Source organism: Struthio camelus, chromosome 2 (genome assembly GCF_040807025.1).
Source record: "Struthio camelus isolate bStrCam1 chromosome 2, bStrCam1.hap1, whole genome shotgun sequence".
NCBI classification, from domain to species: domain Eukaryota; kingdom Metazoa; phylum Chordata; class Aves; order Struthioniformes; family Struthionidae; genus Struthio; species Struthio camelus.
The window spans coordinates 29,100,859-29,114,986 of NC_090943.1; the positions used below are offsets into that span (position 1 = coordinate 29,100,859).

Below are 14,128 nucleotides of genomic sequence, written 5' to 3' on the forward strand. Positions count from 1 at the left end.
GGTTGATTACCAAAAGGCTGTTAGTACTACCATCAAGTACAAACCAAAGGCCCCCATTCTCTCCTTGCTTAAGTACACGGTCAAAGAATTCAGTGCCGCCATTTGCCCCGTGCTCCTGTCAGTTAGGAAAGAGCAGCGTCGCTGTAAAATGGCAGCGAGACAAAGCTCTGAGTAGGGTGATCTCAGTCTTAGGGGCTCCCCTTCTGCACTTCTTCCATAGTACGGGCATGAAGTGGTTTAAGCGTCCTGCAAATAGTTGCAGAAGACTCATTCTATCTTCTCAAAAAGGTAGCATCTTTTTAAGGTATGGTTATTTTGAGCTGCGCTAAACACTGTTCACAGCTTCATCGAAGAGAAAGCACAGGGACTTTGTCACTTGACATTCCCAAAATAGGAGCAAAGCAAGGATAAGGCATACAGGTACATTCAGACCTTTACATGGTAACACAGTCTCAAAACTAATTTCTCAAATAAAAATCTGTCACAAAAAGTCAACATATAGATGCCACTGCTGTAATCACTGTACACTGCATAACAATGCAATAAAATCCTAAGTGTTTATCTTAAAAGCAAGGCTATCTATCTATTCCATCAGGCTCCAAGTCTGAAAGCTAAGATATCTCACAGTGTGACTAACTGTGTTTCAAGATGAGGCTCAGTAGCTACCAGCAATTATCAGGAAAATATTATGAGATGTTTGTAACACTGCCTATGCTGTATATGCAGTTAGTACAGAAAATATCATCTTAAAAATAAACTGAAGAAATTAAGCAAAACTGTAGCATTTCATGAGGGTTCAGAGATGCTATCTGATTTGCAATAATTGTTATTGTTTCACTGTTTCAGGCCAAGACTGCTTAGCCAGACAGATTATGGTTAAAAGGAATACAATCCTCGTTGCTTCGCAATACAAATTACACTTCCTAAAGAATCTTCCCTGACTAGACTTTCTGTCAACCCAGATATACTTAGAAAACAAGCTTCTCCCTTGATACTGTGAGTCTAAAATTCCCCCAGCTAGAGTAAGTCTTTATGGAAAATTAATTTGTACATCATGGCAGGCATGCTGGCACCAGAATTTTCAGGAAAAGATTTCCCATTTAGAGATTTTACCTCAGCTTTCACTTACAGCTCATTAAAGACATCATTACTTTCCAGTTGGATGGAAATTTATGTTCAGGTTCCATTCCAATGGATCTACAAGTCATTATATGCAGCACAATCCTTTCCACTGGAGCAGATCCCGAGATGTCAATTATAAGTAGTACTACTTCATCCACAAATATGCTAGGCATGAATAAATTCCCAGATAATGTGCAAACTGATTTACAAGGCCCACATACAAGCATATGTTAAAATCCAGTTCTGCAGAATAGATTTTATATGCTGAGCAAGGGGCCAATATTGCTGTTTATGAAGCAGACCCACCATTTAAGTGAGAATGGAGCATGACTATATCCAAGCAGATACAGACATGACTGAAACGTAGTGGGGAGATCTGAGCTAATTTTAAGCTAGCAAAATGAGAAGCAGAGTAAAACAACACACCTTGAGCTCTGTGCTGACACAGAGAGATTGTTATCTGTAGTTGAGCTAAGCAGTTTGCAGTCTATACGTACGGGCATCTCCCTGTTCTACTGTAGACAAAAAAAGTGATGGCAGAACAGAAATATTCCGAATTCTATAAATTCTTCTTATTTAAAGCAAGAAGAGATTTGTCTTATGAATGGATAAAATATACTCATTTTATTTTCCATGTAGCTTCAGCTTTGTCAAAAGTGATGATTAGCCCAAATGCTGCAACAGATTATGAATATATAACAGCTTCATGCGGCATAATAACAGGACCCAACATGAAAGAATTTTAATCTAGCGGGATTATTTCATTAAAAGTTGCAAATGGCATTGTACTCAGAAAGCAGGACCTGAAGTGCCTTACAGAACCATCTGGTCCACGTTACAGGCAATATACAGAACACTCACACATCAGGAATGCAGAGAGGTAATTTGGTAGCCACTGTGGTCTCCTGCTGTCTAAGGTCCAAGGTCTAGACATTAGAATAAGGAGACCGACTCATGCATAGGGAGACTGTCAGAAGGAAAGGCTGAGTACCAGAGGTTACAGAACTCAAAGGAAGATTTCTATACCTGTGAATATTAACTCTCCAATTTGGGCTGAGAGTCATTTCTGTGCCAAAACTTCAGTATTTATATTATAATGCTGCAAGATAAAGGCTGGTTAGGAAATCCATGTGCTTCAAAGATTTACAGTTCTAGAAAGTGGGTAAATAGATGTACCCACTTATCATCACTGATGGAGCATCCTAACAGACTGTAATGACACTGGCCAACTGTTTATTTCAGTAGAGTCTTAGCACAATTAATTTGCATTAAAGTTTCTGCTGCCTGCACCAATGACAAGTGCATTTTTATTCACAGCCTCAGAACCTTGCCTGGATGCATCTCATCTCTCTAGAGGACACCAAAAATTGTCATTTTTATTCTCCATGCTTATGCTCTTCCTCCTTCTTCCCATCCTACCCCCTAAAGGGGTGTTCTGGCCCATGAGAACCACTGCCATGTTCCAGTACAATCTCTCACTCTGCACTGCTACATGGCTAAAATACATTTTTATATTAGAGTTAGGGATTAAAATAAAAAAAAGAAAGACACACCAAAAGCAAACACAATTCTCCCCAGAAAATGATCAGATCCAAGACAACACTTTCAGGCAAGGAAAGAAGAACGGGAGTAAAAGGAGTAAAAAGCCTAATAGTTAGGACTCATCTACAAAGTTAGACTACTCACTCGTCGGCTCCTGTTCTTCCTAATTCAAAGAAACAACGTGAAAGTACTCAAAGAAACAAAGAAAGAACCCAATTCTTCCAAATACCCAGGCATGAGGTTACAAGCTATTTTAGGTCTGTGGCTCTGAATATTTTTTTTTTTTTGGTGAAAAAATGTCTTCTTTTCATTCTATGTTTTTCTTCAGGTTTTCCTCAGACCTCTAAACAAACAGATGCATGAGGCAAACAGGACTAGTAGTCTGTAAAATTGCAATTTTAATCCGCTAAAATCAGGATACACATCCAAGGTTTATTCTCTACGGAAGAAGGCACTGGAACATCAAAACATGTGGCCATAATCATTTTTTCTGATCAAGAAACAGACTTGCTTTATTTGTATGAAAGAAGTTCTAGTTCAGTACTCTGTCACAAAATTGCTCTGTATCTCTCTTTCTCTGCTATTTAGGAGTTACAATCACCAATATAAAACCTAAGGGAAAATGATTTAATCATGTGGTATCTGACGTCCTCTTTACACAAAGTTAATTAGGCTCTGTTCTACAAAGTCAATTTGAAACATTTGTCTCAATAGCATTATCTTAATTATTCCTCATCAAAATGAAACCACCTCCTACTGTGAACTAACATATTTGTGTAAACAAAAAAGAAGAAAAAAGAAATCTTGCAGTCTTGAAGAAGGTTCCCGTTTTAAAACTCTCTAGTCTAAATACTAACACAAGCATTAAGTATTCAGAAGGAATACAAATAAGAAATCCACATATTTTACCACTTCAAGGAGCACTTTCCCTAGTGAAGACTGTTTTTTTCAGTATTCTTGAAATATAGATCATGTTATTTTTTTATTAGCATAATATTTTGCTTTCTCTGACAGAGTACCCCAAAGTGTGATCAGGTAAGAATTCTTTGTAAAAGAAGGACCTTATTTTATTGTCTATATGCCACAAGCACAATTAATTAGCCTTTGCCTATCTGAAACACTCTTAATTCAAAGATCATCAAAAAACAGCGTGTGGAAAGGGCTTGCAGCAAAATAACATCTTTACTGTATATCAGCACTGAATTAAATACAAATTTGGCAAACATTTTTTACAGATAGAAGTACTTCTTAATAGCAGTCTGGCAACTGAGTCCAAAATACTCAGTATTGCTATTCAATATTCATTCACTCAGCCAATTTAAATATATAGGAGATTTTCAAGTTCGACGTCTGGGGTTTTGATTTCACGTCTCCATCTTCATGAAAACATAGAAAAGGCCAGCTAAAAACAGTACTCCTTCTGCATACAGGTGCAAAAAACCAAAAGACCTCTCCCGCAACAGCTAGAATTAGCAATTTTACCACAAGCAGATCCTACCTATCAACAAACCAACAAAGTCCAGCCCCCCAACTGCAAAAGCCTACACACAGTCTATCTTGCAGCTTCCCCGCCAGTGTGGTATTTGGCAAGTTTGCAAATACTTTGATTCTTGTACCCTTCTTTTTACTCTTGACAACCGGTATTGTATTAGACCCACCAGTAAAAACTGAGTGAACTCCGCATATGTTAGGTGTCTTTTTCGATCCTTTCCAAAATGCAGCTGTACGAACTCTGAATTCCAGTTAAATGGAATGTGCTGATGAATTGTGGTCTGGCCAAAAACTTGCTTAGCATCCTCTGGGAAGAAAAGAAAAACATTCATTTAAAAATGAAATAGAGAGAAGCACATATTTATACAAGCAAAAAGTATGTTTTCTAATAGGAAAACAACATCGTTCATATGAATTAGTAATATATGTAAAGCAAAATCTACTTCTTTTGACAAAATCATAATAAATGAAAAATTTTTAACATCTTCATAAATAAGATGTTTTTAACATCTTCATCCCTTAATATCCTTTTTATTTGTGATGTTACATACTAACAACATTTGATTAGAAGAGACTCGACTAGCTATTTCGAGCTTCTAAGTCAAGCAAGAAAAGATTAAAAATAAAAAATGATTTATAAAACAGATGACTAAAGCTAACCAATTTTCAACGTAATCTTTTCAAACTGCTAACAATGAAAGTTCTGTGCCACTATAATTCAGGCTTTTGTATTATTCCAAGAGTCCTCCACATTCAAACAAATCAACTACAAAAACATCAGTATTTCAAGTTCCATTTTCTGTAGTTACTTTACAGAAGCAGTCACATGCAGGCAGGTAGGGGCACAAACATATCACGAACACAAAGTAAACTTTAATAGTCTCTGGCTTGCTGGGGGTGGAAGGAAGTCTGAGCACACCTAAACGCAAGGTTCATAGTTTAGTTTAGTTTAGTCATCTTAACTGGGCATTAGTTTATTATGGGCTTGGCAGACTTTTTGGTAGTATATGCCATTTTGGGAGAAGAAATACTATTTGAAACATGTCAAATTGTATTATCAATAATAAGGACTGTAAATTGTTGGAACTAGACTGTATAGCAACAGCACAAGATCTGAAGCAACAAGATCTGAAGACGTACTTGACTTTCAGACAGGCCTCTCACATGACAGAGCCCACTTCAATGCAACAGAAAAAGTCCGTCTCAGCCAAAAATATGGGGCAAAGATATCTTCCAAATACAAACTCAAAGCCAGAGGTTCCCAAATTGCTATACATGCTTCTAATTCTTGAACGACCCCTCTAGCAACGCCAGCCAGGAGCTAGTTCTCATGTGTTAGCTCTTGTGCGCACAGGGAGGTTGTTCCCAGGAGTCACTCCCTACCCACAGGTGGAGCCAGGAGCTGCTTTCCTTCTCCCTTCACTCTTTGTGAGAAGAAAGACCAGGAACCAAAACTCTGCTCCTGTCTGTCTCTGCTGGCGCAGAGTTGGAAGCCAGTTCCCAAGCGCAGCCAGTGCCTGGGGGCAAGGAAATCAGCACAGCTCTGTGCCTGCCTGTTGGCAGAAAGAGCTGGAAGCCACCTCCTTGGAGCCAGCCTCTGCCTGCAGGTAAGCCTGGGAGCTGGCTGCCAGCTCATCCCACTGCCACTGGGCAAGAAAAGGTGGGAGCCAGCTCCTTGGGGCTGTGAGGTTTCTCCTCCTGCACCGGCATGAGCTCTGGCTTCTGGTTCAGTCCAGGTAGCAGGCAGAGGCAGGCAGACACAGCTGCTCTGAAGTCCTGGGGAAACTCAGCCAGGGCAAAATCCACGCTTTAGCCAAGGAAGCAGGAGAAAGCTCAAAGCAGGATGGGAGGGTGGAGAGCCAGGAAGATACCAGGAAGCACCTAAGTGAATGAAAGATAAAGGCATAGGAAAAAAGTCCTGAGAAGGTGAAAGAGACAGGCGTCCTGCTGCACATGCCTCCTGTCCCACACAGACCCACAAGTACCGCTGTTAGTATTACCTGCAAGGATAGCTTGTTCTAAATCACGGAGGATACTCATACTCGGTGTTTTACCGAGAGAGCAGAAACAGTATTGCAGACCTCTTCCCATTCCTCAACAGTCAAGAGTTTCATCTTTAAAACATACTACCCACTGATCCCAGGAAATCAGTTGTGGAAGAACCACATTTAACTTGCAAACAAGAAGCCTGGCCCTAGTTAACCTCATATTCTTAAAATTCAAATCTCCCAGCTCACGTCCTATGAGAGTTTTCTCCAAGCAACTTCAGACAGTGCCCCCAGGACAGCATTCATGTCTTCAAACTCCATCACAACCAGCTTGGATTTTGCCAGCCAGCACTCTCCAGGAGCAAAATCCTGCTCTCAGGGCAACTGGAGGGAAAGTGGATTGGTTCAGAGAGAGGTCTCATCCCATGATTGAATGCCTGTTATTTAGGATGCTTCCTACTGACACAACTGATGCACCTTGCCACATGTCAGCGGAGATTACTTTTAGAAAGCTACTGTTTTCTCATAGACTTCTCCCCCACACCTTAAAGAAGGGAACCAGTGACAAGAAGATAGCCTCAGTCTTGCCTGCAAGCAAGAAGAAACGAAAGTTGTCTCTCTCTCAAGTATCTGATTCAGTTCTAGTCTCTTGCACAGCACTCATCTTCCTCTTTCCCTCCCATCTCGCTTCCTGCATTCTTCCACAGCAACACACTGATACTGTTTGGATAAGATGAGAAACAAGTTTTCATTCTAAAAAAGCTATGTTGTGTTGGTCCCCAGACTTCTCTTTGCCAGAGAAAAAAAGCGCATTCTTACTCAATGTGAAATAAGAGATAAGAAAATCTTAGTTATAAAGGCAGCCTCAAATTCCCTTTGATGCAAACAGGCTCCTTGCAGTCTTTATTTCAACTTGTTAACATTTGAAAGTTACAGACTGTCCTGTGATTATGCCATTGATTTTATTCTGATTGGTTATCACCCATTAGATATCTTCAAGGAACAATGCATCTTGCCCCGCACATACTTTGTAAATAGTCCTTAGGTGTGGCTTACAAAAAAAAAATCCACCTCAGTAAATCACAGTAAAAGTAATGAAAGAATGGTAATTTCAGAATAAAAACAACTTTTATTGACATTACAAATGACAAAGTAACTCACAGCAAAGGAGCTTAAAACCTTATCAAGTTTGCTAAGAATATATTAAGATTATATCCAGGGCATTTGCATCCTCTTGTCTATTTTAGAGATTAAAGGCAACACACATGCCTCAGAAGTTCAGAAAAGTACAAGTATCCCTTCAAACATTCCAAGCAGAAGATGGTACATATGATTTGTGCCACGACTTGGAGAATATACACTTGGAAATTTAGGCATTTTGTACAATAGTACAATGCACTACCTACATTACATTACTTGAGCTTTTCAAAATAATATTGTAAATTGATGTCAATATGTCTTTGAAACCAGTACCAGGTGCTTTTCTGACAGTGTGTATATTGGACTATATAGTGCAGCTAGCTGACTGGAAGATTGCCTACTGTGCTTCTGTTGACTGCTTGATGGTACAAGACACGGTCTTCCGCTTGCCCCAGACTTCTTACACATACCCTGCACTTCCTTCTCACAACTATTCATGGTTCACAAACTCAAAAGTTCAGTGGACTGCATCTTAAATTTTTCCTTCTTTCCTCACTAGTTTCATCACCTGTTCATCCACAACAATTTCACTGACGCGAGCATTGTCTGTAGTCAAATTGCCCGATTCAGATACTAAAGATCGTTCATGCTCCATGAAGAAATCTACAGTGTTTTAGCCTGTGATTTAACTGTCAAAAATCAAATTGCGTACTAGAACTCACTTCAAGGTATTGGGTTCTAGCAATATCATCTCTGAATCATCCAAGTCCAGTATTAAAATAAAAAACAAACAATTTTAAAATGTAATCTCGCCTCAAGTCTGGAGTCAGAGTTCCACAGCTACCCCCAAGGAGCTGAACTGAACAGAAAAAACAGAGAGGAGCAGCAATGTCTTTCAGTAGCCAGCAGTTATTTTATTTGCTTATACTTTTTTTTTTTTTTTAAAAGAGAAACCGTTTCACAAAAGTCACAGAATAATTTAGGTTGGAAGGGATGCACAGATGACATCTGGTCAAAAGCGGGTCCAACTACTTCAGGTTGCTCAGGCCATGTCCAGCTGCAGTTTAAACATCTACAGGGATGGAGATTCCACATCCTCTCTGGGCAACCACGGTCATACTTGATGCTAAACCAATATTTATCAAGATATCTGCTGCACTGAAGCTTTTAAATCCATGTCAAAACACTATTTACTTGTTTTAGTTTTAAAAAGGCAACATGTGAATGCTTCAGTGTCTGGAGCTGCAAGAGCACAAGATCTAAGTTTAGCAAAAGATATGATCACTTCCATGTTCGCATTGCCTAAACACAGAGTTGTTGGAAAGTAAAATGAACAACAGATTGAAGAGGAGATTTTAAATATACAGTTTTAAAAATCCACACTGTCATTTGTGATAAGCTTTTTAAAAATTAAGCTTTGACATTCAATTATAAAGTAAATTTCAAAGTTCTAAAATAAGTTTGTTTATTTGTTTCCGCACTGACTCTAATAAAAAAAATTGAAATCTTATCATATTGGTTTCTGATCACGTTACAAGAAGGATCTTCTGTTTTGTCTCCAGCTGAATGGCCTGTTGGTCTGGGAAAGGTATTTTTGATCTTTGGGCACTAAGGTTTTTCTCATCTACGCTGTACTCTTTGATTGTTATGCTTAAATGCATAATGTACAAATTAGCACACTGTCTGCACATTTCCTTACTGTGATTAAGAATTATAACTACTGCTTTGGAATAACCACAAACACTCATGATGCACTAAAGACCAGCAATATTCCCCATGTGAAAATTACCTATTTGGAAGTTTGAAATTTTAACATTTAAAAGGAATTAACTGAATCTCACTGTTTTACTATATTTTGCATTTAAGTAAAGAAATCAGAAATTTTAGCTTCTAGCTAGGAAGACCTTCTAGGCATTAATCAAAGTTATTAGGAGAATTACTTGCATGTGCCATTAAGCTACTTGACAGAACAAGCTACTAAAACCTTTATTGGGCTACAGTTCATAAATACCTAACGTATTAAATCTGAAATTCTTTCAAACTAATTATTTGCACAAGTACGTAAATGTTTCATGCAGTATAAGTCCAATAAAATTAATACCATCCCAATGCAGAGCTACAAGAAGTTTCATGATCAGCTAAAATCCCACTCCTCTTATAGAATAGCTGCAACATTTTTTCAGAAAAGCTGTCACAATGGACCTTATTTTATATAGCTGTATGCTATACCTTTATGCAGTTAAAGAATTTTGAGCATGGTACAGAAAATCTGTAACAAAAACCCGGGCCTTTACAAAAAATGAGATTACTCTGATGATATTGGTACGAGCAACTTCCAGAAAGAACATAGGCCACCTTCGGCAAAGGGGAAAACAAAAGAAAAAGAAATGAACTCTTATACGTTACCAGAGTTCCACAGGCACTAATATTAACCTTTTCAAGCCCTTCTGGAAGTAATTGTTTCTATATTCATCACACTTAAGGGCCTAAAGAGGAATGTATGAGCACCAGAGCTACAACTTGGAATCAGTGAAGCAAAATTAATGCAAAGAGCATGGAATAGATATTTTATGTGGAACAGATATTTTAGTATGAAGAAATAGGGATTTTAAAACTGAATATGCAAATCGCCTTCATTCTGCTCAGACAAAAGATAATACTTTTACAAAATGATGTTTTGTTAATGCTAAGCATTTCTAATTACACATTTGGAAGCAGTTTCCCTTAAATGGCACTTGAAAAAGTACACTTTTTAATTAAAAATCATTTAGAATAAAATGGCCAACAGACAACAACAAGAAAAAGTAACTCCAATTGGGCCAATTAAACTATTCATGAAGGTGGTTGGTCCACACTCATGACTAGAGAGCCCAACCACCTTGCCAGCAACCAAGACCTGACCTAAAGCCCAGTGGAGTTGAGAACAGGATTGATACTGATTTCCACAGGCTTTACATCAGGTCCTCACTGACCATTTGAAACTGCTCTACATTTTTCTATAAGCTTCACGGTCCTGAGCACACCAGCAGGCTCTGCAACCTCTTCTCTCCACACCCAGGGTTTGGCTCCCTGTGCTCAAGGCCAGCGTGAGGTGCTGCAGCCCTGAGCACTTGGATCAGGGCCTGGGCAAAGAGCTGTGGGAGGAAGAGCTGGGAGAAGGTTCGCTCAGGCAAGGACCAAGGTCCTGAGATGATGCTGCAGGGATGCCCCTGCCTGCCCCAGTACCTCAATGACCCCCCCCCCCATCAGCCACCTTGACTTCCCACCTCAGACCTGCCTCATCATTACAGATTTGTCTGGCGATTGCCAGACCCTGGTTACTGTCACCTGCTCTGCTCTATTTGTTCGGGCACTGTGGGACTGTGCCCCTCATCACTGAGATCTCTGCCCACACCTGCCTGTCTTGTCACTGTCAGCTCCAGGCTCACCTTCCTTGCAGAGCATCCGGCCTTTGCTGCTCCTGGACAGTAAGGGCCACAAAGTAGTACAGCAGACTTGTGTAAAAGCACATGTGTACAGAAATATGTACACATAAGTCAAAACACTCAAGTAAAAATATTTCATGTTATTTTGTTGTACTGAAATCATTAGGTTTTATCCAAGGTTTGAGGGTTTTTTTCTTATTTAGTGTTATGAATCTTAAAAATGCAGCTAGGTTAAATCCATCCTTCTAGTCTGACACAAACTGTTCTATAATGATGTCTTTTTATTTTGGAAAATATATGTCCACATCACATCTGCTTGGTTAAGATGTAAAATGATGTTTTTCTTATTGGTAGTCCAAGTACTTGACCGGGTTGCCCATTTACCCAGAAAAGGGGCAACACTCCAGAAGTGTAAGTGTTACAATCACCTTGATCTCCCTACTGCTTTGCCAAGGAAAATGGGTTGAAATAGTTTTATACGGGGCACACTATGAACTAAATAACGCACTGCCATAGCTTGATTACTAAGGCTTGCAAAGAACAGGCACGCTTTCCTCCAGCTTCCCTCAGCAAAACAAGGATAGCAAGGACAGCTGTCACAGCCACCCACTGCCACAGGTTACAAGCACTAGAATAGCTCTCTACGGCTATATTATTTTTACTGCCTCTTAATTCCTTGCAAAACATGGACTACAATCCATTCCGCAATTCTGAATCAAAGAAATTAATTTAGGTTCTTTCCTTCTTAAAATATGACTAGCAAGAGATCTGGTAGAACTTCAAACTGAAGCTTGTACAGTAGAAAATGAGCACACAATTGGAAGATTATGGAATTGTAATATATGACTCGAGAAGTGGGGGTTGTTGATTTGCAAAAAAGATAGCAGCTACGGTCAGTGTAATTTATCTGCACTCTATCATGTGGCTCTGCTATGATTTTAAAAGCAGTTGCATTCAAAAGATTGCAAAACCCTCTATTAGTGTCCTGTATTTATTTAGGCTAAGACTGGTTTCAGCTTGTACCTGAACAATATGGTTGTATATACACACTTGCACATATATACCTAAAAAAACTTGAATTCACTCCTTTTGTTAATTGTGTGTGCATATGTATGTGTGTGTGCACATGCAGGTGCACGTATACATGTGCATGTGTAAGTGGTAGCTTTTTTTTTTTTTAAAGTAGGACTAGTTACTCCAAATTTAGAGAAAATCCCCAAAGACAAAATTAAATGAAAATAATAAAAATGGTAATTCTAATCAATTTAGCTATTTTGAGCAAGTCCAGCTGTAGACTAGTGCTGAACAGGTGTTTCTGATGCTTAGCACAAGCCAGTGTTGCCTGTGAGTAACCAAAGCTGTTACACCAAATTCAACGCACTTGTTTCCATGCGGATAACAGAAATCATCATCTGGACTCATTTCTGTCACCCTTATCACGAAGATGTTTACAACACAAGACTTTACGAATCCAGACTGACTCAATAGCTTTCCTCACAGCAGCAGGGGCTGACTTTACTGTAGTTGTCCAGGAATACAAATTTACTTCAGTATTCACATGACTGTTTCCTATAGCAGTTTAATATACCAACTAAAGTGATAAAATACAAACTCTTCACTCGGATAAATTATCCTAAAAGAACATAAAAGTTATTACACTTTACTCTCCAATGCAGACTTGAGAGCGCTATTTCTTTAACAGCTATTTTGCTTAGCTAGATGGTATAAAAAATCACTTTCTTGCAAAGCATTAACATACATTTCCCCCCACTTAAATTCTTCAATTTCAAATGCACCACAAAATGTACTCCCACAACAGTACTGTATTAGTATAAAACTATTTTAGTTCAATTAAAATGTCTAACTATCTACCCCCAAACCTACCTAAACTGTAATTTTCACTTTGAGCACTTCCAACATGTTCTCAGTTTTGTTTTCTTTTATCAGCTTATCAAATCAGGTCCTGCGTTCCAACTGTTGGAAAAAAATAGTCATTAACTGCTAGGTAACAGCAGATTTTCCAGTTTAGAAAACTAAAGTACACACACTGCAAGTATGTGTATTTTGCTATCTGAAATTTCATATTAAAATTTGTAAAAGCAAAACACTTCTCTAGCTCTCAGGGCCTGCTAAATTATTTAACTTCTAATTCATAATCCATGGCAATTTGAAATGGAGATGGAACAAAATCAAGTTTAAAACGTATACTGCTACTGCCACAGCTTAAATGTATTCTGGTGCAGAAGGCTCTGGTTCCTCCTCAAATGCTGCCTAGTAATCATGTTGGGGTTTTCTTCCCCAACAGCATAGACAGTTGTATAAGGGATGTCTAACCCTCAGCTTATTGTTAACCAGAGAGTGACCTTATATGGCTGAAATTTACTCTCAGATTGGCTTTATCTCACCTTTTCCATATATATATATATATATGTATATTTTTATTTTTTTTTTTTTAATAGCATGAAGTAGCAGCAGAAAGCACAATATTTTAGCCATTTGAGCATGTAGTATTCTTGAATTATCCCACCAACTGGAAGTGCTCTCCGTTACCTCTATTTTTAAAATTGGAGCCATTACAGTCAATTGTGCAAATCTACAGTTAATCTTTCATAAAAAGTGGATTTTTGACCCACTGAACTGGAACAGCTTCAGAGCAGTTCTTGTGATCCCTGACAAGATACTATACAACACATGCATGCAAATCTGATTTCGGGGGGGGGGGGGGGGACATCTCCATTTGGTTGTTCAGAAAACACTGCTCACAATTGATTTTAAAAAATCTCCCAAAGTCAAGGTGATTTAAAAAAAAATTGTTTGGCAAACTGGTCACTTTAGAAAGTGCAGTAAAGTTGCACATATATCAAAAAATGGATGCCTTCACAATGTTTTTTCACCTCCAGGTAACACATTAACATCTGGAGCACATCAATGGAAAGCAAAAGCTTACAATGGCTGGTGGGCTGCCCTCATAAAATGAATTGGTAGACTCAGCACATCTCCAGGAGAAAAGACTGTATTGCGACAGCAACAACTGGAGTGTCAGCACCCTTAGAGACAGTCACAGTAGGGCAGAGAAGCACTGCAGCAGGCTGGAGTCTTGCACTAAAGGTGGCTGCTTTCGTTCAGATGTGAACCACATCCATTTTGTGGTATGAAGAAGCAACAAAGGCTGTATAGCACCTGTTGTACACAGAGGTGAGATTAAGAACAATATTGCTAATCAAATGTCTTTCAGACGTATTAAATAGACTTTAAAGATGACAACAACCAAAAAGCCCCCCAAAAGCCCCAGAATACCAAAAAGTCTAGTACGAATCCTAACAAAAAGTTCAGCACGCATTCCCTTTTAGGAGAGATATACTAACTACTGAACAGAAGTTATGTGGTTATATCTTTATTGCCATATCCAAACTTTTAACA

General features: G+C 38.8%; 1 protein-coding gene across 12 annotated transcripts in view; it reads right to left on the bottom strand.

Annotated features, from left to right (window-relative positions):
- The window catches only part of SLC25A13 (solute carrier family 25 member 13), a 104,816-nt gene that overhangs the window by 48,468 nt on the left and 42,220 nt on the right, over positions 1-14,128 (bottom strand). For all 12 annotated transcript variants that reach the window (XM_068934902.1, XM_068934897.1, XM_068934903.1 and 9 more), the window contains one exon: positions 4,323-4,462. In XM_068934902.1, the coding sequence (XP_068791003.1) occupies positions 4,323-4,462 (140 nt within the window). The remainder of the gene's footprint in view (positions 1-4,322; positions 4,463-14,128) is intronic.